Source organism: Lottia gigantea, assembly GCF_000327385.1.
Source record: "Lottia gigantea unplaced genomic scaffold LOTGIsca_20, whole genome shotgun sequence".
Taxonomy (NCBI): domain Eukaryota; kingdom Metazoa; phylum Mollusca; class Gastropoda; family Lottiidae; genus Lottia; species Lottia gigantea.
The window spans coordinates 3,155,494-3,183,203 of record NW_008708401.1 but is presented as its reverse complement, the minus strand read 5'-3'; the positions used below and the strand labels follow the sequence as shown (position 1 = coordinate 3,183,203).

The following is a 27,710-nucleotide window of genomic DNA, read 5'->3' as shown; positions in this document are numbered from 1 at the left end:
ACAATTCACAGAGAGAAATCTCAATCACAATATTTTCAGTCAACTGTTGATATTGAAAAATGGCAGCCATATTTAAACAAATTTAAATATCAACACAAATCCAGCACTTTTCACTTTCACTTTAAAATATTCAAAGCAAAAACAGCATGTTTCCAAGTATACATTGAGAGCAGCAATGCAAAATATAAAAACTTAATGATTAACTGTTTGAAATATAGCTGCCATGTTAAAAACACCAAGCTTTTCATAACATCCATTTTCACAAAGGGCAGCCATATTGGAAATGAATAAATAACCATGATTCAAAGCACTAGAATAGGTCAAACCTCATCACCTTCATGAAACATAAAATTACACTGTTCTATCATTGTCATTAAGATTTCTACAGGGTACCGAGTATATAGCGCCATATTTTCATATGATTTAAATTCTAATCTCATTAGCGTTGGCCACCAACAGATCGCTAAATTACCAGAGTCCATATTGTTATATTGGTAATTTTGGGTTATTCTGAAATGAAAAGAGGAATTATGTAAATTTCTGTGATATGCTTAGAAAAAATAACCAACAGATTGAAATATGCTTAAATTAAAATTTATTTCAAGTGATGAATACATTTAAAATATTTTACACGGTTCACAAGACCGAGTGAAGTTTGAAATCTATCACCATAGTATTACAATTCTCTAACAGTTTATACTGAGTGATATCTAAAATATATTCACCACTAATTTTTATACCAATATGAGTATTTAACTATGATCTAAAACAGTTCACTGTATTGATTGACATTTGAAATCTATTCTCATTTATTTTACCTCAAACCAGTAGTGAATTATGTTCTAAAACAGTTCACTCCTCTGAGTATTTAAAATCTAGTCTAAAAATTCACATTTCAAATGAAGTAATAATTGATCCAAAATGAAACAGTAGACAAAAGACAGAACCTTTAAATTGGACAGGACCTTTTCAGAGACAACAGTTTTTATTTTTCCACTATATTCCTGTGATACTTATTTAATCAGCCTTTTCAACAGATTAAGTAACCTTTGATATAAAGTATCAAGATAATGTACTCACCTATTTAAATGTGTGATGAGATATTTAAGAACTTGGTAATTCTGTTCTTGTAATTTCTTTAATACACCACGTAAAGCTAACAATCTACTGCTTTTATCATTGACACCTACAAAATATACAATATGAACATGTTGTATAATGTACAATTTTAATATATTAGAATAAAAGAAGAAAATCTATATTTATGCACATTCACAACAGTTTTATATGTTTTCAAGAAATTTCTGTCTTTTTCTCCATTATTTTATTTTCCAAAAAATTATTAAGAGAGAAAAACAAAAGCATGCAATAAGAAACAAATTAAAATATGAATGTTTAGTTTTTTTTCTACATTCAGATTAGCATTTTCATGAGATTGACAAAAACAGCCCTCAATCAACCAACCTGCAGCTTCTATCAGTTCTTCATATAAAGATGGTGGTATAAGTGGTTCTGTTAAATCAGAGAAAAAACCTTTAAGGACGGTAGCTGCAGCATTGACTTGTATTTCTAAATCTAATGATCCTATCTCTGCACTGGGATCTACAATAATAATATTATTTCTTTACCAAATTATTCATAGATGTTAAATTACTTAATAATAAAGATAAAATTATGTTTTAAGCTTGTGAATGTTTGGCAAGGATGAAAAATTTATAAATACAGTCTGTGTTTTGGAAAAGTTCAACATGCCCAAAATCCTGAATGACAACTGCCCGATAATTGAGGTCTTATGACAGAGGTTATAACTATGTGCTCATATTGCTTTGATGTTACAAGAAAATCAGTATGAAACTAATATTCAGATAGAGCTCCTGTATGAACCACAACCAATAAACCTTTTGCAATAGCTCAGTTTGAAATATGATTAATTTCACATCATTTTTACCATGATTAGTGTGTATGAACACAATCATGCCAAAGCTTTGCCAAAATGAACAATAGCCAAAGTGGAGCAAAATATTATCATCATGCCACATAACAGCACGAGCAGCACTCATGGCTATTCAATAGATGTTTCTTACAATGTTTTAAAGCACAAGCCTACACATAGGAACCAAGATACCCTAAAATCCTGAAAATAAATCATGATTAAACAAACCCATACAGTTATCACCCAGCACCAAATCATTCAAACATTCTTTCATGCCTGAACATCAAAATATATTTTTCTCATATGACAATTAATTAAAATTATAAGAAATCATTTCATTTTCTTCAATTTACATCTATTTTATTATTCTCTTTTATTTATTATAAAACTATATGATATACTTAAAACTTTTAAAAAGATTGTAAAGGTTTTCTAAAATTTTTATGTGCATCGGGACATTGATATAGTCAATTTGCATCATTCCATTTGCTAGTCAGACATCTGTGGCTTTTGCAATTCCACTAAAGGTAATCATTTTATGAACTCACTCTCACAACAGCTGCTATTGCTATATAAGAACCTTTGAGGCAGTGACGTCATTAAACTATGGGTATTATGACATCACTACCACTAAGGTCCTCATATATCAATAGCAGCTGTTGTGATAGTGACATAAGTTAGTGACATAAGTTGAATTGCAAGAACCACAGATATTATGCTAACAATGTCCCTTATACACATAAAATCTTAGAAACCTCTTTACAATCCCTTTAAATTCAGAAAGGATAGTAAGAATATATTTTGATGTTTATCAAATAAATGTACCAGAATCCTGAAACCCATGCTATCATTGACACTACATTTTGAAAATTGTGCAAAATAATCTCCTTTTTTGCTGATACAAGATATTTGAAGTTATAAAAGATCAGAGCAAAATGTTGTAAATTCATTCTATTCTTCAAATGTATTCTTTTATATGTCCTTGCAACTATATACTATTTTCATTAGTCTGAGGTTCATTTCGTATATCATAATTTATAATATGATAGATATGTGTGAATATAATACTCAAGAGATAATATCAAGAATATATCATATAATATTTTATACCTGAACACCATGCATGATATTGTTGTGAACAGAATGGGATAACACAAATAAAAAGTTGATTAAATTGGGTAAGAATGGGATTTTGAACAATGGGATGGGTAATAACAGTCAATGTAAATATGTAGTCAAAGTGATAATTACATCTGTTACTTAAATAGAACGATCATTCTGACCCAACAAACAATCTATTAACAACAGTTTTGATCCTGGTTACTTGACTTAAATAGTCACTTGATTAAATGACAAATAAGGAATTTGAAACAATCCAAAATAAAGCATAAATATGTGAATTGTAATTATAATTCAGTCTATTTTCATCTTTAAACATCTAACGCATACATCAATGTCTCATATAACCCCTTTCATCTCTCTCATAATGCTTTCAGTTTCATTGAAATCATAATTTGATAGCTATTTTATTCAATAGCATTTCCTGATACTTTTCATTTAAAAATCCTAAAAACCACACCAGAAAGGCAATTCTATATAACTCTTATGTATGCAATTGAAAATCATGCTTAATTTTTTGCGGGGTTCTTACAAAGGCCAGCTTTCTTTTTTTCTTCATAATCTTCTGTAAAGAAATATTGGTAATGAGTTTGAAGGTTAAATCATTAGGTAGACATAATTTTCCCAGAAACCAAATTAGAAATTAACATTAAATAAGAAAATTAAATTACAGATGTATATGTGCTGAATTATGAATTTTATTGTCCATATTCCTGAATAAGGTAACATCTATAAACACTGTTGTGAGTTGCATTAATTACGCTGTGGCTTGTCAGCTAATCCTAGGGGTTGTCCACAAGAAATCTATAAATTTTCGTTTAAAGTCAGGTTCAAACTCATCAAAACATTCCTGAGGGTTAAATTTCTAAAAAAGGTTTGGTATCACCTAATGAAAACATTTTTCATCACAGACAATAAATTTCATATGTACAAATAAAATACTGACCAAAATTAAACAATATAGACATTGTGTTAAAATTAAAGTCTACCATTATGTGTATGTATTTGAATTAAGCGCAGGTTGTTAAATATAGATGTACTTACTTTCGTTAAATTTGGTTATCAAGAGATCTACTTGTTGTTTATTACCAGGAATTCTATAGATACCTTCAGCTTTCATACCTATAATATATTTACCATTATCATATAAAATATTTGATAAATATACACCATCAGCAGTAAGCTCTAGAACAAAGGCAAATCATCAATGGCATTAATATTTTCAATGTGGACTTCCATTCACCCCAGACTAGTCATAGACCTGCTGTACCTGCTCAATTGTGTTGTTTTTTGTCTTGTCAACCTACTGTTGTCACTTTTGTGATTAACCCTACCTAAAGGCTCATCAAATAACATTAGATGGATCATTTAATGAAGTAATAACAAACGCCAGTATAAAACCTACCCTCTTCCTCTATAAATTGTATACATCTCTCTATAAAGACTGGTATTAAGGGGTTATTGACTGACATAACGAAGTCCTCAATATAACAACCACTTTGTGATGGCCCTGATCCTTTACTATCCTTCTTCTTAATCTTCTTCTGTAATTTTAACTGTTCTTTCTGTTTCTTTTCCTGCAATAAGAAAACAAGTTAATGGAGGAAATAGGAGATAGGGTTTTGAGTTGAGTTTACATTGCTTCCCACAGCATGATATGGTATTTAAAAAAATTTCTTACACAAGCCACTTAATGAAGTTAATGAAATATGTTTTTTTATTTACCCCATCAGTAGTGATCAAAGATTCCTGTGAATCAGATCTATTGCAAATACAAGGTTTTATATTAGTCTCTGAACAAACAGTGGCTGATGCTCCCATTTTCTTATTTCTGTTTCATACAAATATGATGTTATCCTTTCAAATCATACTACTAGTGTATATCAATCTGTATATCAATCTCTTTCTATATGACCGAAGATTAACTCAACTTAATCCATTCCACTAAATATATTAATCTACTTTGTTATTAGTATACAATAGTTCAATCTAAAAATCAAATATCTTAATGGCCAAGACATATCACAACAGTAATTCCACTCTATCTAATCCACTAAAAGTATTAATGCACATTTAACTCCTTTACAAGAAAGAAGTCAATCCAATATTTGAAGTATTTTCCACATGTCAAAACATGAAGTCCACTTAATGTGTTTTTTTAACATTCTGGACTATTGTATCACAAGTCAAACAGCTAATGAGGACACTTTCCATGTAAATAATATCAGGCAAATATCTATGACAATACAAGGAAGTATTACTCTAAATTCTAACCCATGTCATTTGATATTACATGTCAACTTTAGGTACTACATAATAACAATATGTATTGTTTATTGACTGTTCATTCATTCAGTGTAGAGGACTAATCAATATGGTTGTCATTGGTAACTATGTCAACAAACTGTTAACTGATAAGTAATTGATATACTACTATATAATTAAACATAGTCCTTATCTAATGACAAATTTAAATTTAAACACTATCTTTCAAAGAAATTTTAAACTTTTCTTAGGCACAAAAGAGGGATTTGTTTTGTTGTTGTATTCTCATATCATTTTGTTTATTTCAATCTATTTTTTTATTCTGAGAAATATTTAATTTATGACAAGTGGAGAAAATACAATCTGTTTAAATATTTCAAATATGGGGTCAACTTTTAATTTTTGAATTATTCATAAGAAAAATTTCATTTAAACTAATGAAAAAGGCTAATCAAATGCTATCACATTTTGGCATAAAAAATTTGATAATGCAGTATTTCCTAAAAAAAATAAAAGACTTAAAGATGGGTTTCGTTATTTTTTAGTGTCAAATTAAGCAAACTATTTGATTTCAAATGTTTCTAACAAACTATCGTGTATTCTTAATCATATGATATGTTCTTATTGCATAAAATTAAGAGATTTAACCAATCATAAATGTCCACATATGTACAGCCTGGATAAACAATAAAAATACTTTTTGACCTTTCTTTATCGGTCACTCATCGAAATTCTGCTGGTAATTTTCTAATTTAGCTAATTATGAATTAATTATGACGATGTGAGACAAACTGGTATTTCTCCAAGTCATTAGAACACCTATACTTTCTATTCATATAATAAATGAAAATAACTGAACCCATCTTTAAAACACAATGAAAATACCAAAGGAAAAGACTATACGAGCCAGCAAAAGAGATGAAAAATCATAACATTGCAATATCATCTGACCCAGGACATTTGAAAACCAACATGTTATTTTTAAAAGGCCTAGCTGTGTTAGTTGATACAAAGATGAAAGCAAATACAAGCAGTTCTAAATTAGGGCTTAATTAGACATCCCTTTTTATCTCCATCTTATTGGGATAATGAGACTTGGCAATGCCATGTAGTGGGCAATGTGTATATTAAGTTTTTTTTCAGCTCAAGCTATCAGAGGTCAAGTATAAAGAATAAATCAAATTTAATTTCTTTAATTTCTTAAAGAATTTCCTTACCTCTTCTTTTTGTTTCTTTCTTTCATCATCTTTCAATTTCTTTTCTTCTTTCTTTCTCTGTTTATCAGGATCACGATATGTTTTACCTTTTAATAAACTTCTCCAGTTACCACTATCATTGAGATCATAATCATTATCATCAGTTGAAACTGTTCCATACTGTAATATAATATAATAAATCATTATCATCTATAATAAATCATTATCATCAGTTGATACTGTTCCATACTGTAATAATAATGTAATAAATCATTATCATCTATAATACATCATTATCATCAGTTGATACTGTTCCATACTGTAATAATAATGTAATAAATCATTATCATCTATAATACATCATTATCATCAGTTGAAACTGTTCCATACTGTAATAATAATATAATAAATCATTATCATCAGTTGATACTGTTCCATACTGTAATATAATACAATAAATCATCATCATCTATAATAAATCATTATCATCAGTTGAAACTGTTCCATACTGTAATATAATATAATAAATCATTATCATCAGTTGATACTGTTCCATACTGTAATAATAATATAATAAATCATTATCATCAGTTGATACTGTTCCCTACTGTAATAATAATGTAATAAATCATTATCATCTATAATACATCATTATCATCAGTAAGTTGATACTGTTACAAATCAAATTCTGCTGTAAAGATTGTTGGTAAAAACTGTTACTTACCCGAGGTAGTGTACTATAAGCTGGATTGTGTGTTATATTTAAATTGTACGAAATTTCATCATCATCTGGAATCAAAAACAATTATCGATAAGACAAAAAATTAGTAAATTCTCAAAATATATATTAGAATGAGTAAAATTCTCTACTTAGGGTTAATTGTAAAAATGCAAGTCTAATCAAGCCAATGATTTTAAAATTGGTAGAAAATGCTCTTATATATGTCTACTGAATAAAAACAATTTCACAAACTTACGCATTGGTGGAGATCCTAAATTGAGATGTTCTGTATCTATTGGTGGACTAAACATTTTAGGTACACCAAACGATGTATAGCGACCTTTGTGTTTAAATGATTTACGTTTGACAGGTTTTCTAGTGGTAGCTAGTTCATCACCTGTACCTTCACTACCTTCTGATGGTGAATTACTTCTCACTGAAATCATATACAAGAGTTCTTTCAAGGATTCATATCATACAGTTGACGAACTCAGTCTAATATACCTCCAGATACTGCCATTATTTAGTAAAGACTTGGCGTGTTTTTTGCAAACTGATCTTCTCATGAAAGATTTTATCAATTGATGTTTCTCCTCCACACATAATTTGCAGATGAGATTCATACCAACATGGTATGGGGATAATGAAGAACAAAGCAATAAATGACAGAAGGCAACACAGGGATGCTTTCACCGAATAACTATTTCTTTCTATCAAACCATCTTTCAAGTGCATACAAGATCAGTTTTTCATCTCATTCTTAGCTACAGAAGCAAAGTGAAATGGGAATCAGAAGGGAAATTCATTACTTTTCTATACAAAGCCAAGTGTCTTTTCCATAGTGGTAGATAAATAGATGAAACATACCTCTAGTATCTGGATCAGTAGTTATAGCTAATCGTGGTTGATAATTATCATTCATAGATTTAGACATAAAGAAGGATGTGCCATGTAATTTCTTACTACTAGATTTCTTATATGGTTTGGGTCTTCTTTCTCTTTCTAATGAACTAAACTCTGAATCAGAATCTGTGTGACCTAAATAACAAAAAATTGATACATACTTTATAACTTCAAACAAATTAAATTTTTGAATCCTAATGTAATTTATAAAGATTTTATTCAAAATCCAGAAAGGTAAAGGCCCTCTTCACCTATGCTAGCCAAAGCAATCGAGCTTCGAAAAGATATTTCTTTTTTTGGAACTTGATATTCACAAGAAATAATAATACTCAATATTCAAATTCACTTACATTATAACAGTTAAATTAAGCTGAGATATCTAGTTAAGATAACATGTTGAATTTTCACTTACGTTTTTCCTTCTTTTTAGCAGAAGATTTAATACGTTGTAATTTTCCTGGTGGTAAAGCATCTTCAACTGATGCATAATCATTCTCTACATACTGATTTACAGCATCCTGTAATTAATCAATTCAAATGAAGTTGACATAAATAAAAAAGAGTCAATACATAAAGGTATCCTTCAGATTTTCTCCCAGAATTCATTCATTAATGTTATTAATAATTCTATTCCTTCCAGTGTGAGGATAAATATGTTGTTTACATAGGTGGCGCTCAATTGGAGAGCTCTGATCATGTTACGTCCGTTCTATTTCTGAACAGTATGGAACCGATTTGTCACATTAAAAATTGTTCTTTCTATTCCGTCTGTGCCATTTTGAATTCTGTCTGCATCTACAATTTAATTGACAATCAATTTAGGTGCCACACATTCTTTTTTTTCACATTCTGGTTGAATCCACAAAAACTAAATGATCAGCACTCACCAAACTTTCTAAATATATATAACAATTAAAAAACAGTTGTTTTACATACCTTGACAGTACCATAATCGGCTATTTCTATAGGTTCAGGTATGGCAAGAGGAGCACACACTTGATGTCCACGTAGTCTTTGATGATTTCCCATCATAAGTGGCCCATGGGACTGAAAAAAACCAAAAAACACCTGTTGTAGGAATACTGTAGTAAAAAATTTCAAATCGTTACAAGTAATTCTTGAGTGTTTGATTTTTTAATGAGCGTAAAATGAATGTTAGAAAATATAAAGATATTCGCATCAAATAAAGATTATAAAACAAACACTACCATAGATCTGGTTTGAAGATTTTTTCTCCTCTCTAATGAAGCAGCAAAAGATGGATTGTCCCAACCATCGACACTTGGATTGCCAGGTGAATATAGCTGTGCTCGTTCATATATTTCATTATCAGCCCATACTATATCTTGACTAGATGATTCATAAAGTGATGCTTCCCCTAATGCTGAAAATAAGATCAAATTTGAATTAACATTCCAGATATTTTTGTTACAAATCCAGCTCAGACGAATAACTTAATAAGACTGAAATAAATAATAAGCAATATTTTGGACATTAGCATTAAATTTTAGAGCAAAATATTATCTAAAAGCTGAAATTTGCAGCAATTTGGATTTTCCTTTTATTAGCCCATTACAGCTCATGATATTGTTCTTGCATGATTAATATAAAGCTTGCATGAGAACTGTTAGTATTAAAGAAACAGCATCAGATATTCTTTAATCAAAAAATAGTCTTCCCCAGTACATAATAAAAGTTACTGTCTCACTTAACATTGACTATTCTACATACATTTGTATTTTATAAAATTTCTAAAAATATCATTACTGTTAGGAAAGTCATAATTCCAAATATTTGTAACTTTATCCAAATTCTATATTCATTAATAGTAAATATAAGTTTATAAATTATCCCTAATTTAGGCTTTACTACTCCATCAAGACATTATAATAATACCTTGTTTAAACCCAATATCAAATTTATTTTAGCTATGTAAATAATATTATGATGATAAAAACAACATATAATAAATAATAAATGATAATATTATTTATCAATATCAGTCTATTATGATGGTATGAAATAAATCAGTTGTTAGAGATATCATAGAATGAAAACAAACTATTTGACAAAACAAAAATGACATGAAAAAACCCTAACTATATAAGAAAAATGAACAAAGATTTCATATTTAAGGAATTTTATCACATCAATTAGTAGAGCTATACACAGTGAAAGATTGTGTTTTCTTCCTTATCCAGCAAATTATTATATGATACAAGCCCCAGATAGATTTTATTTAGCAAATCATACAAATCGAGATATCATAAGATATGATACAATTGCCAAAATTTTGACAAATGATTTCCTTGCACCTAAAGTCTTTCTTGTAGCAAACTAAAGTCAAATTTAGTATGTAACAATTAGTAATTGAATGATTAATATTAAAAGTAAAAAAAGTAACTATCGAGTTCTTTCAAGCTAATTTTAGCTAATAGTGCTGCTTAGCAATTTTGCTTCTATATTTCTGTAATGTAATTTAATGGAATGGCATTTTGACATTCACAGTGACAATCCAATTAAGCGTGAAAGTGAACCAAAAAATAAAGCCAAGAATTTAGAAAAACAAATAGAAAAATCTTCAATTATTATTTTCCATGCGAGATCCTAAAATTTGTTGGTCAACTGGTTAACATGCTATTGGATTACTTAATCAACTCTTCAGAAATGAAAAGGAATATTAAGTTGATGTTGTCATCTATTCAAAAACTGAAAACTTAACAGACTTAAAAAAAAAAACAAAGACACATAAATATTATAAACAAAACAATTCAGTCATGCTAGCTTTCGTAAGCAAAATAAAACAAACTTAAAAGTTAGAACAATTAAGACATCAAGCAACCATGCATGGTTCATCTACACAGCATGCAGTAAAAATAATATGTCATCACCCTCTTCACTGCTGGAAATTTGTTTACAAGCAGACGGCAAAACACTTCTCTTCGTTGGTTCATTCAAGGCCCAAGCTTTATATGAAGAGGAAAAGAGAGTTGGTTAGATGTATACAAAATATATGGTTCACATGGTACATTGTATAAGTAAGAATAGGCGGAGCACTATGTCCAGTGCAGAACAATGGATACAGTAGAAAATGGAAGAAGCAAACCCACGAATGAGACACAATTGACTTCTTCTAATTTCTACTGTACACTGAACAGGACACCAGACTTTATCTATTCCCACCTTTAGGCAGTAACATAATCTATATAACTTGTTTCATGTTTAAGCTGTTGAGAGCTGTTTTGGATGCAATATCTGTAAAGTAGGTTTCACAAGTTGATAAGTTGATAGGTTGCTGTTTGTAACTAACAGAAGGCTACTGATTTGTCCTAAGTGAAGGTCAGAGACTCATAAGTGGAGGTAATAGGTCCCCATGTCAAGCAATGAACCCAGTAACTTTTGTTCAATACATTGGTTTGATTACATTTGCCAGAACACTCATTGATAATAAAAATCTATATAAATAAACACACTAAACATAAAACCCAATAATAATCACATTATGGTACAATACATATGATTAAAGATGATACCAGTGAGACAAGAAACACACAAGTACAAAAAATATATATTTTCTTGTACCCTTTCTGAAATTCAAGTATTGTGAGTGATTATGAAAAACCTTGGTACCTATACAAATATATAGTTAACTGAAAACATTGTTGAGCTCAAACTGCTCTTACTTTTGGATCTATTGTGGATTGTAATTCGATTTTGATATATGCTTATCTACATACACATTTGTTTTCAGCAACCATTTCTGTTGCATCACACAAGTTACATAAAACCTTTTTCATTTCATTTTTTCATAAAAAAAAAAAGCCAAACAAGATAAGAGTTTGCTAAATGTCAAAAGATGAAAATGGCTACGTAGTATAAACATAATAACAATAATGATAATATAGTGAATGTATTTAGCTACTGCCATATTGCACAGCTCATGTGAGCAGACGTGAAAAAGACCAAACTGAAATGACAGAATACCAGTGAAATATGTACAGAAAAGAATAAGGTATACTAACAATATTCAAATCTAAAGCAAGTTGATGCATAGAATGATGAAAAACACCAAAGTACAATAGATAATGATATTCATGCACATCTTCGGAAGTTTCCAAACATTAACAAGAGAAGTTTAAATTAACGGAACCAGATTATATTGCATATTTTATAATCTTTCTACCACAATATAAAGTATGTGAATACAAGGTAGATCTGATGCTGTAGAATAAGGAGGGATTTGGTTTACAGTAAGAAAAGATGGAGACCTATTGTGAGCAGTCAAGGTTATTTTTTTATGCAAGAGCCTGGAGGGAAGCCATATTGTATTCCCAGATGAATAACAAGTTGTATAAATTAATACATGTACTTATCACAAGGAAATTTCTTACTTCCAAGGAATAGTGCATTATTAAAAGTCAAATATAAAGACTGTTCATGTTTATTTTTGGAAACGACCCTATCTGTGCATAAACATAGACTTTGACCAACTATACAATTAAACAACAACCAATCAAGATTTATTCACCTTCATCTTCCATCTTGTCTACCTTCATACTACTAGATTTACGTAATTGTATGAAACTGAACGTCTGCACCTCTGTATCAGACGTGTCCTGACTTTCACACAATCTTAATTTAGTCTCACAACTATCTAGTATAGGTAGAGACTTACGATGGTCCTTAGTGTAAGCAGCTAATAAAATTCAATTAAAATATTTCAATTCATAATCGATACAAACTTTGCAAGTTACCTAGACAGAAATTTTGAGATCTAATATGTCAAAACCTCTAATATTGGCATAAAAAATGTATGCATTATTGCATGTTTTTTTCTATCAAATTTTGCCCTTCAGTGCCTAGAAATAGAATATAGTCCTGATTGTTAAATACCAAGTTTGATCTTACATTACATAGTTTTATGTTTCTAAACAGAACAAGGCTTTTCAGTAATTTAGAACATCAACAGTTATGTTTAGTTAGCTTTTTTTATTTTCATTGCTCTAAGCCAAATTCTATTTTAATTCTAATTCTAACATACATTTTAAAGCCATACAACTAATCATATATACATGCAGTGTTTATTGCATGTATAAATAGACTCTTATTAAGATATACCAGAATCTCATTCCAAAAGATTTCTAATCTCCAATAAATTGATTTACTTATGTACTTTTTTTTATCTCCTTTGTCATTCGAGACTAGTTACACTTAAGTTTTTTCACAAATAGTTCAAAAGAATGACAATATAAATGTTCATCAAGTGGATGCAAATATATATGAAAGATGCATGGCATTAATTGCCTTTTATACAGAACCCTCTCAAAAACAATAAGCATGAGCATTCACAAAGCTTTCTTGCAAACATGCTCTGCTTTAAGAACCGTTAAAAACCTTCATTCTAAACCTGAAGGGAATGTATGTTCATTCAGTAAATGGTACTCTGATATTTTTGTAATTTAATTTCACACTTTAAAGAGGTGAGCTTGGCCAGATGGCTAACTACTATTCTTTCCTGTAAGCTTCTAGTCTTTGTATCAGGGACACTTATAGCTCCATTTGTACCATTCACATTCCTATCATCCCATCTCTGTGATTCATGTTCAGAATAATCTAAGGCTTTGTGGTTACCTGAGCTTTGTGGTTTATATAAGATTCTAAGGTTCATCTGAGCTTTGTGGTTCATCTGAACTCTGGGGTTCAACTAACATTCAGAGGATCATCAGATCTCTGGGGTTCAAAACCAGGCATCAGATAAGATAGGAAATTGGATTGGTGCAAATAGAAGCTATAACTGTCCGTTATACACATAAGAAGGTTATAAAATCTTTGTTTGAATCTTTAGTTTTAATGATGCCAGAGTATATATACTGATAAACCATTTAACCCTTTGGACACCATGATAAGAACACTATAATGGTTTGGCTCCACTTACCAGCATATTTATCTCTTCTACTCTTTACATAGCTAGGTCGTACCAGGTGCTCCCCATTAACTGAAGGATCAGCTACTTCACTGTATATATCATCTAATGGTGGTGGGGAAGTAGATGAAGCTCTCTCTCTATCACTATCAGAATGATACTGATTGGGATGTGTTGGCTGATCATATATTGGTTCTGAATCTTCTGTACTTTGACTGAAACAACAGATTTTTTTTTTCAATTCAACAGAAAAAAAGAAATGACATCTGACTACATTATTCATTTTTGTTGCTCCAAGTAACAAATTGAATATTAGGCAATGTATGTCTAGGAGTTGAATATATGGTTATTGTTGCTTCTTATCTCAGTCAGGAGTTGAAGTCTGGTGGATTGAAATAAAGGTATGAATGTGCTGTGCATGGTGTTCATGAAGATGAAGCCAATACACAAAGTTTGGACGTGATTGGCTTCTATAGTCTATAGTATCTATCATCCTTTACTGTACACTGCAAATACTCTGTTAAGTCAGTTTACACATACAGTGTAATTTCAAATCAACTCAATAATGAGCATTATGAGTTTTATCGTTAATCATTTTTTAGTCATCCAAAATGAGGTAAATTACGAACCTGTTGCTACTACTTTTAGTAGTATGATACATATCATATGGTACAGGTAATTTAGCTGGTGGTCTATGATCTATATAGTTATGTCTCTCATATGCTGGAGGACTAGGTTCTTCTAGTGGTTCTATATACAATGACTCTGAGTCTTCCTTTCTATCCCAGGCATCTTTAAAGAATGGGTTATACACTGCAGCTGAAAGAAAAAATATACAAATCACTTTCAAGGCAAGATCAATTGTTTATGCTCAAGTATTTTTCGGAGTTCAGAAGAGGTTTTATACCATTTTATGTACTGTTTATTAATTCTAGGATTCCTATAATTCCAAAGAACACATGATCAGATTATGTCACGAAAGTTAATACAATTCAAGCTTAAACAGTACAATTTCAGCACAATACAAAAAAGTCAGCTACACAAAGTGGCAACAAGAGACAGGTAAAGAAACTAATAGCTCAGTTGGAAGCGAGTTGGATTGTTGTCGGCTTGATGATTAGGTGATCAGTTTGAACCCCCTTCAAGGTAAGAAAATTTCGGATGGCATGAACAGTGCTTCTGGTAATGAAATCAGTAGGTGCTGTGAGTTTAAAGCCTTCTCAAGGTAGGAAAAATTCTGCTTCCAGTGCTTCCAAAATCTTGGATGTGCAAGTTTTGGCTTTCATCCCCTCATACCAATTACACGAGAAGAATTATAAAAAGTTACAAAATATAATAAGGCAATGACTTACTCTGTTGTTGGAAGTTAGCTGTGGTTGTCATAAAATGAGCATATAGAATATTATCAGCTAAAGCATTGCCTTCTTTAATCAATGTCTGAGAGATATCACTAGAGAAAAATGATGTAGCTCCACCACTATCAGCAACACAAACTATTAACTTAGGTACTGGTGGTAATCTTTTACCTAAAGCTCTGCAAAAAAAAGGAGGTGCGGACATGAGCTTTAGACAATTAGAATTATACAATTTTACATTCTACATTCCAGCACCAGATAGGGCCAATGAGAGCAAGCAACACCTTGCTGTGTGATATGGTGGAAATTTGTCCAGGGCATCGGAATAAGCTTACTCTTTTTTTTACTTCCAACTGTCAAGGGATCGCACTTATAGTGAGCAAGCACCATACTCACAGAAACATTAAGTGACAATAAAACTTACTGTAATGTTGATAATGAAGCTCTACGTTTTGATGAATACACTAATATATAACCATGGAATATGCCTTGTTGTAAACTACCTCCACCATGATTGGGAGAAATCTCAATTTCTATTTTCTGTTTACCACAGTCTAAGAAAGCATCTATATTCAATGTATTGGGACTATTAGTTGATACATGACAGTTTTCATTGTTTAGTAATGGACCTAATGGTATTTCTATTGGCATTGGATCTCCACACATCATACACATAGCTATCCTGTAACAGATAAACAGAGGTAATATGTTAAAATCAAGAACAACTTTTTCAGTCTACAAAATCATTGGGGAAGTCATTTGCCTATTATGAATTATGAATTTTGATGGTTTGGTTAGTTTTCTAATTTGGTTTACAAAATGTACCTTCAAGAGCATTTACCAGCAGAACATTAAGCATCAAATATGCCCTTAATAACAAATTTGTCCAAGTTTAAGATATTCCAACCAAAATGACATTAAAATACTTACCTGATATCTGGTTCTATTTGATCAGTCATTAACCAACCACCTAAACTATTATAACCTTGTTTAATAACTGATTGAATAGCTTGGTGTACTTGTTTAGTAGTAAATGTTTTAATGTCACCATCACTGTAGACTTCATCATCAGGTATTTCTACAAACTCTCCATGTAATCTAGAAAGTAAGAGATGATATTTTAACTGACAACTTTGACTGACATGACTGATTGCAGGGCATAGCCAACTAGGGTAATGGAAACTTTGCTTGACATGAAATGCTTGGTTATATAGACAAAATGCTAGTCTTATAATCTCTGTCAGAGTGTGAAAGTCTGGTGACCTTGAATAAGTCATATTTCCTCATTATTTCAGTCAACCCAGCTATAAATGAGTTATCCTTGTAACAAATAGTTTGGTTTTTCTTCCTACTCTACCAGAGAAGATGTACAGCCCAATACAGACTTAGAAACTGCAAAACTACACTAATACAAATAATGCTAGTCTTTATTGGACACCATTGACCCATTACTGAAGTATGCATACAAGGTTACTTGTATATCTTCTGCAATATTCATCATTGCTTGATGAAGACGAAAGCATCATCGTCGAAACGTCGCAAGTTATTTATTAAAGTAATTGTTATCCATATTATTGTGTCCAGTTATTCATACCCCAGTTACTAAATGCCACTCAAGGAAGTTAATAATTAGGGAATTTTGTAGCCTGGAATAAAAGAGAAGAACTTTACCTTCTGGCTAATGACTGGCCTTCCTCTCGTAATATTTCCCGATGTTTTTCTGATTGACTAGATTTATATGACTGTATAATGACTATCTGCATACTACTCATAGTAGCTTCTTCTTCACGTTGTAGATCTGAGAATAATGACTGCTCTAAACTACTTCTAATATATTCTAATGTCTCTTCTGAATTATATACACATAAACAACCTGTAAAACAGAGAAAAATATACTTGTAAAAATTTAAAAATATTCAAAAAATTCATCGTGATGGACAATGAAAATAGTTATCAGAAAAAAAAATAGTAACAAGATATTTTCTTCTCAAAAAGGAACTTAAAAGTGTTTGCAAATAAAAATAGAAGCGATCAAGTTATGATTGTTTATAAGGTGTGGCAAATAATGATAGTACTGAAATAACAATCAAAATGATAAACTTCAACTTTTTCAACAAAAATCAAATAACCATGCAAAACGTCTTGAATTTTCCTTGCACATTAGAACAAAAATGGATTAATGTCAAATCGTCATGAGCATCATTCCATAAAGGTAATCTACTACTACATTATATTAAAAAAAAAAACAACTATTCAATTAGCCATGCTTATTGCTTATTTAAATTATTTCAATGCCTTCTTAACTAAATTGTTTGTGCTCCTTAATGCATTTCATTTCATTTCTAAACTAAATTTTCAAAATATAGAAAAATACTTATGCCAGATGAAACTAAATATTATCAACTTTGTTAAAAACATAATCTATAAAGGTACTTTCACTCTGTATCAAAAATTAGTAATAGTTTTCCTAACTTAAATAACTTGAAATTTAGCTTTGGGTTTTCGACCCAGTTTGGGGGTATCTGCGTTTTCACCTTTCACTTTTTTATTCTTTGTAGGCAAGGTGGAACCCAAGGGATTTAATGGATGTTAATAATTGTTGATACACAATTATTCAGTGCTTTCAAGATCATAGAAATCTTTGTTTCAGTTCACTCCATAAGATGATAGTACCTCTATCCATCTGATTAAAACACATTTAATAAATCCATTCCTTTCCAATATCAATATTGTTAGAAGTTGAACATTTTCTTCCCATAATTTTGACAATTCTAGAATATTCATTATCATATATTTTATAGGCTAGCATAAATTCATCTTTACAATGTCAAGCTATTATGAACTGTGTCATTTACCTTGACTGCAATAGCTGACTTTCTAGTATCACAGAAGTTTGTAAATGCAGAATTTTTTTAGATTGTAGGTGAGCAAATACAGTCCCTAATTACAAATGCAGTCAAATTGTTTAAAGTCTTTCTGTCAAGGGCTCTGATCGGCTGCATTAGCTCAGATAAAAACCAATCAAATTACTGCATTTGCAAAGTGGCTATTGCAGTCAAGGTATTAGACACAGTTCATAATACTTTTGACATTGTGGAAATGGCATAAATTTCAGCCATTGACAGCTTCATATTAAATTGTGTTTTAATCAGATTGTAATTTATAAACATACCAGTGTTCTGTGGCAGCAGACTTCATGCTGTATAAGGTGTTAATCAGCATAAAAAAAACAATGTTTAAATCATGTTACCTGTTAATACAGAGTTGCCTGATTGACAACCTGTTAATACAGATTCGCCAGATTGACACATACCATGAGGTTTGAAATTAGCTGTTCCAAGAGCATTGTGTTCTAAACTAACATCACCATCAATAGGTCTATAATCTAAACTATAGGTAGTATTATGATATACATATTCATCTTCTGTACAGATTTTCTATAAAAACAAGAAATAAAGTTTTGTCATATAATGATACATTAACAAATCCTTAATATATGAATTTTGAAGATTAAAAAGAAAAGAAATTGAGTTATATCTTTTTGTTCCAGATTAGGCTAATGAAACATGCCTTCTACTGTTGCAATTTCTAAAAGTTGAAGGACCTTCAACATTCACAGTCTGGGGAACATCTAGGGTCTAGGGGATTTTTTGTCCAAGTCGACTGGATGTTTTTATAAGTCTGTTCCTCTAATAAGCATCAGTGACACAATTTAGATACAAATACTTAAGTACCATTCATTATAAGGCTTTTTGGATTCTGGATTTCTGGTTTCGCGACGCACTGTATATCCTGTAGGGCTGAAAGAGGATCAGCAACTATGAAAGACTTACTCTTATTTCTCTGTTGAGTTCAGTAGCTACACCATCTTTCCCTAATAAAACTAAATTTAAAGGTTTTTCTCCACCTTCTAATTCTTCTACAGATTCTATAAATGTTGAAGTTGGTCTGAAAATGACAAAAAATAATTTGAATCTAGCCTCTGCCTCCTACTGTGAATAAAATATTTTTGTCCATGTAGAACTGGTTGTATGTTAGACCAGACTATTGGACATCAATGAAATATACCCAATTGTGATCCTTGTATAGTAATGACTTTCTAATTATTATCATAGGTTATAAACTTCCAAATATATCAATGATTTACCTTAACCTCGATCAATACCCAAGCAGTTGTTTAACCAGCCGTTACCATGTGACATTACATAATCTTTCAGTAATACACTTCAAGTTATTTTACTTGGAGTTCTAGGTTTTATTTCATTTACACTGTATGCACTAAACTGAACAACTGATAAGAAGAGAGAATAAAGTTGACATACCTGCTGGCATAACTAACTAGAAGTTTCTGAACCTGATTGTCTATACATTGATCTTTAAAATAACATCTATCTTTACTGGGACATTCTATAAAACCTAAATGATTCAATATCATCACCTTTCTATCTTCCTCCAATCTTTGTAACATTTTATATCTGGAAAAAATAACATTTATTGCAGTCACGTAAACATTTCGTTGGCAATTACATCCATTATTTCATATACCAAATATGATCCTTAGCGCTAAGATCGTTTCAAGAATACATGGCCAGTATTGGAAGATATCAAACTCACTATTAGTCAAAAAAATGGTTAGTATTAAAAAAAAACCTGAAACTAACCTTGGATCATCTTGTAAAGCTTGGTTAATCCGTTTTAAATGATCAGGAGTTAATCTGCCAGTAGAATTTAATCCTAAAAATACTTGAGATTTTTCCCACAATAATTCTTGAAAGTCTTGTTTAGCTTTTAATTTGATTTCTTGTTGATGTTCATCATACACAATGTTTTTCTCTAGATCTCCTAGTCCATTATAGCACTCTTTTCCCACAAAAAATACATAAGTTTCTCCTAGCGATTTTCCAGGTGTTACCTGAAGGTTTTCCTCTAATAATTTCTTGAAACGTTTCTGTAATCTGTAAAACAAGCGCAATCAATAACAATTTGACAATTTTTTTCATACAAATCTTGAGAAATACACTTAAATAAATTCATAAGTAAATCTTCAGTTCATTTTCCTAATACTCAATCACCTGTGTACTCTATTAGACACACAGCAGTGTGCATTAAGAGAAATATAGCACACACGATATTGGTTTATTGATTTATCAAGAAAGGTTTCCATGCCCAGATTTCAACCTACACAGCCTTATAATCCTGGACATTAAATCTACCAAAAAGCATGCTACTTTCTGAGCCAGCTTTTGAAAACCAACAAAGATGGAAGTTTTTCATTCACAAAAACAGTACTATAATTGGAATAGAAACCAGAAGATAAAGAATGGAGAATAAAGCAATACATACTCTCTCTTCCTATGTTGTACTTGTAATTCATTCAGTTGATTTCTATAACAAGTATCACCCTCTGGAGTATTGAGCAAATCAAATGGTAATCGGACTTCATTGGAGTCTATAAATTTATCATGATATTTCCAAGTATCCTCTTCATCTTCAATAACATGCAGAAAATATCTAGAAAAATCTTCATGTTCCTCTACAAATTTCTGAATTGTTGACCAGGATCTGGAAAATACCCAAAATATTTTAAAATAAAGCTAATGAAACCTGACGAGACAAATTGTTTCTTCTGCAAAGATCAAGGTAATCCTTTGAAGACAAGAAGTTTCATCATAATAGAATTTTAACTGCACAGGGCATGCTCACACCTTTGGAGCACTTTATGTCACTTTCTGACTGGGCTTGTGAAATTCTTCTTTCAAGTAAAAAAAAACAAATTTAAAAATTGTTTGTGAATGTAGTACTTACTTCTCTTCAACTAAATCTAGACTAGGTAAAAAATGACTAAGTATCGCAGGTAACTGACTGAAATATTTCCTTTCTTTAGCACGAATCTGTTCATCACGTAATTTTCTTGTATGTTGTTTAAACACTTTATGGGCAACTTCAGTTCCAAATAAATCCACAAAATGTCCAAAATCAGATTCCTTTCCTAGCTTCTTTTGTGACAAATTCCATGAAGCTTTAGGATCTATGATATGTGCTTTGAGTAAATTCCTGTACGCTTCTTGAGCCACAGCTAAGATCTCGCGTCTAGATTTCATGGCTTCACTAAATGGTATTACTTTAGTCCGTGGTTTGGTTTTGTCTATTAAATGGGCAAGGGTCATAAAAGCTAATTCAATGTTCACATTCTCCTGTGCTGAAGTTTCCACTATTGGAATGCTTCCTTTGAATTCCTTCCGCGCCACCAGTCTTTCAGCCTCGCGTAAATAACGTTCATCAGCTTCATCACATTTAGTTGCTGCCAGAACCACAGGTTTTTTAGTCTTTAACGCCTGGTTTAAAATCAGTGTGACAAACTCAACTTGTTTTTCCAATGGTCTATCTTTAACATTACTAACATCAAAACAACAAATGAAACCATCAATGAGTAACTTGCCATCAGGCATTAACTTCTGCTCATAAGCGTTATCATTCTCCATTCCTAGAAATAAGAAAGGTCAGGATAGAAATAATCAGGTAAATCAACTCTGTACTGGTAGGTGTAGATATTGCTGTAAGCTACTGTTCACGATAATACAAGATGATTTGTAGTCTCATACATCCAGGCTAGTCAAATGATCAGTTATTGAAATTCAACCCACATATTATTGCTTGTTATCATATTGTCAATTCTTTTTTTTTCTTTTTTTTTTTTTTTCGAAATTTACACAGGGCACACAGCCTAGGCTTCAATAGCTACATCAACATTTCTACATGTGTAAACCTTCTGCAGTGGCAACGTTGTTAATGAATATGAATTGCAACATTTTTGCAAAACCGTAAATCGGCTCTAGAAGGCGCATTTTTGCATCGATTTTCTTCAGGTTTTAATTTTTAAAATCTGGCTGTAATTTCTGATCAGATAGCACTTGAAAAATTACGAAATTCGAAAATTTGTCGCAAACTTTTTTCGATTGAATTTTGCAATTATTTTGAAACTTTTTTGTTTTTGCATCGATTGATCTGAAATTGAAAATGCATAGTCAATAAAGTCAATGATATGATACAGTCAGAGTTTTGACGTCACTTCCGGTTTTGAAGGTGGAATCAATTGAAAGTACAATCTACTTCCAGTCGAATAACTTCCGGTATAAATGAAATAGATCAACTGAATTTATGCAGGTCGTAAGTAAATGCTAATCCAAAAAAACGAAGAATATAAAATCCAGACCGGAAGTGATACTTTGGCCGCCATCTTGATTTTTCTTAAAATCGAAATAAGTCCTTAGGGATAAACTAAATCTGCATAAATTTGGTGTCGATGTAATCTGCTGTCTAATGTTCACAAAACGTTGCGAGCCGATTTTTGAATTTTGCTTTTGCATTTTCGCAACTTCCGGTTAGATTTTTTCAAAGTTTGAAAGCTTATTTCTTGTGACCTTGACCTTTGATGACCTTGACCTTCATAGGGTCAAAGGTCATTGACCTTGGCTATCATTTGATACTTTGACCTTTGACCTCCGACATGTACTTCCGGTTTTATAGCTATCCGTAAAAAGACAAATTCACAACTTTGGACTGCTCTAGCACGTGACCTAATTAACCTAGAGAGTAAATTTTTTCGGTTTCCTAATGTGCTTCTCGTGTACTTTACATAGATATATAACAATCGTTTTTTTAAAGCAAAATTGAAATTCGTGATTTTTTCAAATTTGAGTTTTTTTTTACAATATTTGCGACTTTTTGAGCACGGTGTATGTAGATCTTATGATCTATTTGATGTAGAACCTTGATATTTGGAATATAACTAGACATTTTAAATATGAATTCACCTATGACAAAAAAATTTATGTGGGCGTGGCACATCCGGGTTGAAGTACTAATTGTTTACATTTAGATGCAGGGGCATAACTCGCATAGGATGCGTTTGTTCAAAAAGGGCCTTTGCACACAATTACCTCATCCTTTTGGCCAGTTTGTGTTAACAGCTCAGTTGCTTCAGCTTTATAGTTCCAAAAAAGGAACGGGTTTTTTACACTTAGATATTTTCATTTTTCGATTTTGACCTTTGATGACTTTTGTTGACCTATATCTTTTGACCTGTATGATGTAGAAGCTTGAAATTTGAAACACGACATAACATTTTGAATATCAATTAACCTATGCAAAAAAAAATTGAGGTGGGCGTGGCACATCCGGGTTAAATTACTTATTATTGACATTTTTGGCCAAGGGCATAACTCGCAAAATATACATTTGTTCAAAGTGGAACTTTGCATACAATTATCTCATGTTTTAAGCCACTTTGTCTTAGAAGTTCGGTTGTTTCCGCTTCATAGTTCAGGTTTTGGAAATTCAAAATTTTCAATTTTTGACCTTGACCTTTGTTGACCTTGACCTTTGTAGGATCAAACGTCATTGGCATTGGCTATCTATTTATACTTTTATATTTGCTGTCCTATGTCAACTTCCGGTTTTATAATCGTGTGCAATTAGAAATTTTGATGACGTATATCTCTTGATCTTGACCTTTTTAGACCTTCTCCTTTACAAGATCAAAGGTCATTGACCTTGGCTATCTGCTGATGCTTTCATTTGTGGGGTCTGACGTCTACTTCCGGTATTAGAATCTTCTAAAAAATGGAAATTTCTCAACTTAAGACTGTTCTTGCACATGATCTAATTATCGTGGAGGGTTGATTTTTTCGGGGTCTTTTGCAACTTGATACATTTGCAAAGTCCCACTCTGTGCCACGTGTGGTTCTAGTTATATATTTATTTTGTAATATATTGGCAGAAGTGCCAACAGCAGATATGGATAGCATCTAAACTTGTGGTGAACATGGTATTTTCAGTTCTGTGAAAGTAAGAATAATTAAATGTAAAAGTAGACAATTTTGAAAAAGTTAATCGGACGCAGAATGGTGCTGTCATGTATAACTGAAAACTGAAGAATATGACATACCGTCACATGACAGGAAAATAACATTGTGGCTGATATAGCAGTCTTCAATGACTTTCAATGAAAAAGTTTTAATTCAAGACAATTCAAGAAGTAAGAAAACACCTTTGAGAGTAACTAAAGCATTTTTTTCTATATTTTCCATATCATTTCACCTGATGAAGTCGTCTCAACAAAAATGAAAGTATGTAGAATAAAATACTTTAGTAACCCTTCAAAGGTGTCTTCAATTCTGCCAGATAATTCTTTTGTATTTCAAAGTTACTTATTCTCATCAGTCTAGCAAGTGCTCAAATAATAGCAAACAAATATGTCCGTTATCTTGAATGTTTTAGAGTCTAAAGACCACAAAAACAGGTGTTTATGGGTGTTCTTCCTAATCTTGTTTAGTATTGACTTAAAAGTCACTGAATTCACAAGAGAAAATCTTGTCTCAATGTTTTAAGAAGATTAGGAGATGTTTGTCAAGTCTATTGAACTTGTATTAAAGTTAACATACCAGTACTAATTTTCCTTAAATTCATTCATTTAGCATCATTTTGAATGAAAATAGGAATTTGACAATAGCTTTCAATTGTTAGAATATGACATTTAAGTATGAATTTGACAATCAAAAAGACTGAACTATGTTAAAATATGGTTTTAATCATTGGCTTTGTATATAGAAACCTATATTTGACATCTTGACTTAAAATATCATTTACAAGTGATAATAATTTGAAAATATATTTTTGTTCTGTTGTTTAACGTTTCGGCTAACTGCCTTTTTCAGAAACAATTCATATCTAAAATTATCTGAAGTGTTTCTGAAGAAGGTCGGTCAGCCAAAACGTTAAAACACTCAGAACAATAATATATTTTCAATTGTTTCCCCTTTTATGGGAATTTGTGATATAACTTAATAATAATTTGACATAATTTTAACTTTTAAGTCAAAATTATAACTGAAATCATGGATTTGACATCAGATATGAATTAAAAATATGACTTGTGGCTTGCTATAAAGTATGAATATGTAAATTTAACAAGGATGTGGAGAAACAGGTCATGCTATTTCAGGACAATTTTGATCATAAGTACTTCCATTTCCTAGTTTGAAAAGGAAAATGAAAGCAGGAATTTGATTAATTAACATTGGGTACTAAAGTTATAATTTTTGATCACTTTATGATAATGGTTTGTCAACAAGTCAAGTCCAAAGTAATAATAGTTTGCTTTGGTAGTGAAATATTACCTTTTTTTCCTAAAAAGGTGCTCACTGATTGACTAAAAAAACAATAATACAGTTGTAAATATTGTAAAGGGATTTTGGTCTGTCATTCGTTCAACCGGCTCAAGACTTTTAAAGCTGAAGATGATATTTCAGGTATATGAGATGATCAGATCTTAACTATCTCTATCATTTGGTGTTGAACAATTTCAAACGCACTGGACTCACTGGATAGTAGATTTATCTAAGGAAAATACCTACCTAATTGTTCTTTACAAATATACATTAATTTTTCTAACGACTGGACTTTAGTAGCTACACATCTCTTGTAATAGGGGTCTGTTGAACGTCCAGTTTTAAATGGTTGAAATGACACATCATCTATAAACTCAGTCTGTTCTATTAGTTGAAAGTGATAGTTATTCCCATCATCCAGTTTGGTGACTTCTCCCCAATATAAGAAATGATCATTATTAACCACACGACCAGCAAAGTCACTCTGACTTAACACAGAAATATGTTCTTGTTGATATTTATCAGCAACTTGATATAGAAATCTATTAAGCAAAAACGATTTCCCCACTCCACACTGACCCTTGTCTTTATCTGTTCCGGATGGCCCAATAACGGCCACATTAAATGAACGCCCTTCCGTCTTCTTGGCCATTTTGCCTAAGAATTCAACACCACTTCTTGTATTATTATTTGCTTCATGTTGAAGAGTTCAAATTCTATTTCAGATTAGCAATCACATTTCTATTGTTTATTTCATTGTCCAATAATGAAAGAGATGAAATTATTTGATAAATGAAACGCAAATTTGATTCAAATATTCCATAATTAAACGTTATTCACATGCAATTATCTCATTTGCATGTACCCCTGTCATGTGGATGATGACATACAAACTTTGCCACTAGATGTCACTAGGTACGTCACCTCTCTCTTCTCTTCTTACATGTCGTCTGCTTACCCAACTCACTTCATGACCTCACCTTAAAATATAAACCATACAAATATAAACAATACTAAGTGAATAATCACATCCGAGTATAAAACATTCTGTTATATTTGACTTCAATATTTAAATTTAACAAAACAATTTAATAATGTGGAAATATTTTGAAAAAAAATCAAAATGTTACCAAAAATAACATAGTAATCAGCATCAGCCTACTTAAAGAATGAACCAAACGCCGTCTTCTTACCAGAGCTCAAATCTCAAGAAATTAAACTAGACAAGATTGTAACAAAGAGTTAGCTTCGATAGTCTAATCCAAAAGCTGCTTCACAATATCAAAGAATTTGACAATCCTCTTAATCATATTATTCACTCAATTATGACTTCACACTCATGTAAAATACAACAATTAACAAATTAGTTAAATATTAGTTGATAAGATGAATATGGACGTGAGCCAAGTTCACTTAACAGATGTACAATAATTATACCCCAGTCATTTTCTCAATTAACAATAATATTCTATTTACTCTTTTAATCTGGGTTAAATAACAAATATTTTAGTTATAACACATCGAAGCCTTCACAAGCCTTCACAAAAGCATAAAAACTTGTTTGTTAGAATGGAAGAATTCAAAATTAGTATTTAATCCAATCAAGGTCAAATATACTTTTTGTATACCGGTAAGTATTCAGAGTTATATTACAGTACTCAAGTTGCTTAGTTTATAATCATAAATTTGTTTTTCCAAAATTTCAATATCAAATTTCATTTCACAAAAAAACATAAAACTAAAAATCTCTTCAAACACATAATGTGCAACTTCACCATCATATGCAAAGTATTGTATAAATTCAAATGAATGTATTCTCCAAAAAGTTAGCAAGCTCTAAAACACATAAGTTTATACTGATTATACTTTTTTTTTTTTGACCTAACATGATATTTTATAACATTTTATTTCTGGGCAACATTCTGCACACTTTTCAGTACATTTGTGTGATACTGTTTGCCTTCCACAGTAAGCTTACTAGTAGAACATTTTAAATAGTTAAACCAACCTAAGTCTACACCTACATCGTAATATCAGCCTTGATGACTATGTGTCATTTTGAGGAATTTGCCTCTCCACAGAACTTTTTAAAATCATTGGAACCTTGGCCTACAACATGATATGAA

The 27,710-nt window shown here is 31.1% G+C and overlaps 1 protein-coding gene across 1 annotated transcript; it reads right to left on the bottom strand.

Annotated features, from left to right (window-relative positions):
- Positions 1 to 320: 320 nt before the first annotated feature.
- Positions 321 to 26,236, bottom strand: LOTGIDRAFT_115014 (hypothetical protein; the record flags this gene model as incomplete). The annotated part of the gene is made up of 25 exons (XM_009053819.1): positions 321 to 510; positions 1,081 to 1,186; positions 1,441 to 1,602; positions 4,097 to 4,174; positions 4,458 to 4,578; positions 6,535 to 6,683; positions 7,491 to 7,663; positions 8,098 to 8,272; positions 8,550 to 8,655; positions 9,074 to 9,149; positions 13,609 to 13,823; positions 14,101 to 14,275; positions 14,690 to 14,879; positions 15,413 to 15,594; positions 15,840 to 16,097; positions 16,346 to 16,513; positions 17,087 to 17,231; positions 18,729 to 18,852; positions 19,249 to 19,363; positions 19,738 to 19,890; positions 20,077 to 20,370; positions 20,759 to 20,977; positions 21,221 to 21,498; positions 21,604 to 21,899; positions 25,831 to 26,236. 25 exons carry the CDS (start codon positions 26,234 to 26,236, stop codon positions 321 to 323), a joined length of 4,554 nt encoding a protein of 1,517 aa, XP_009052067.1.
- Positions 26,237 to 27,710: the final 1,474 nt, after the last annotated feature.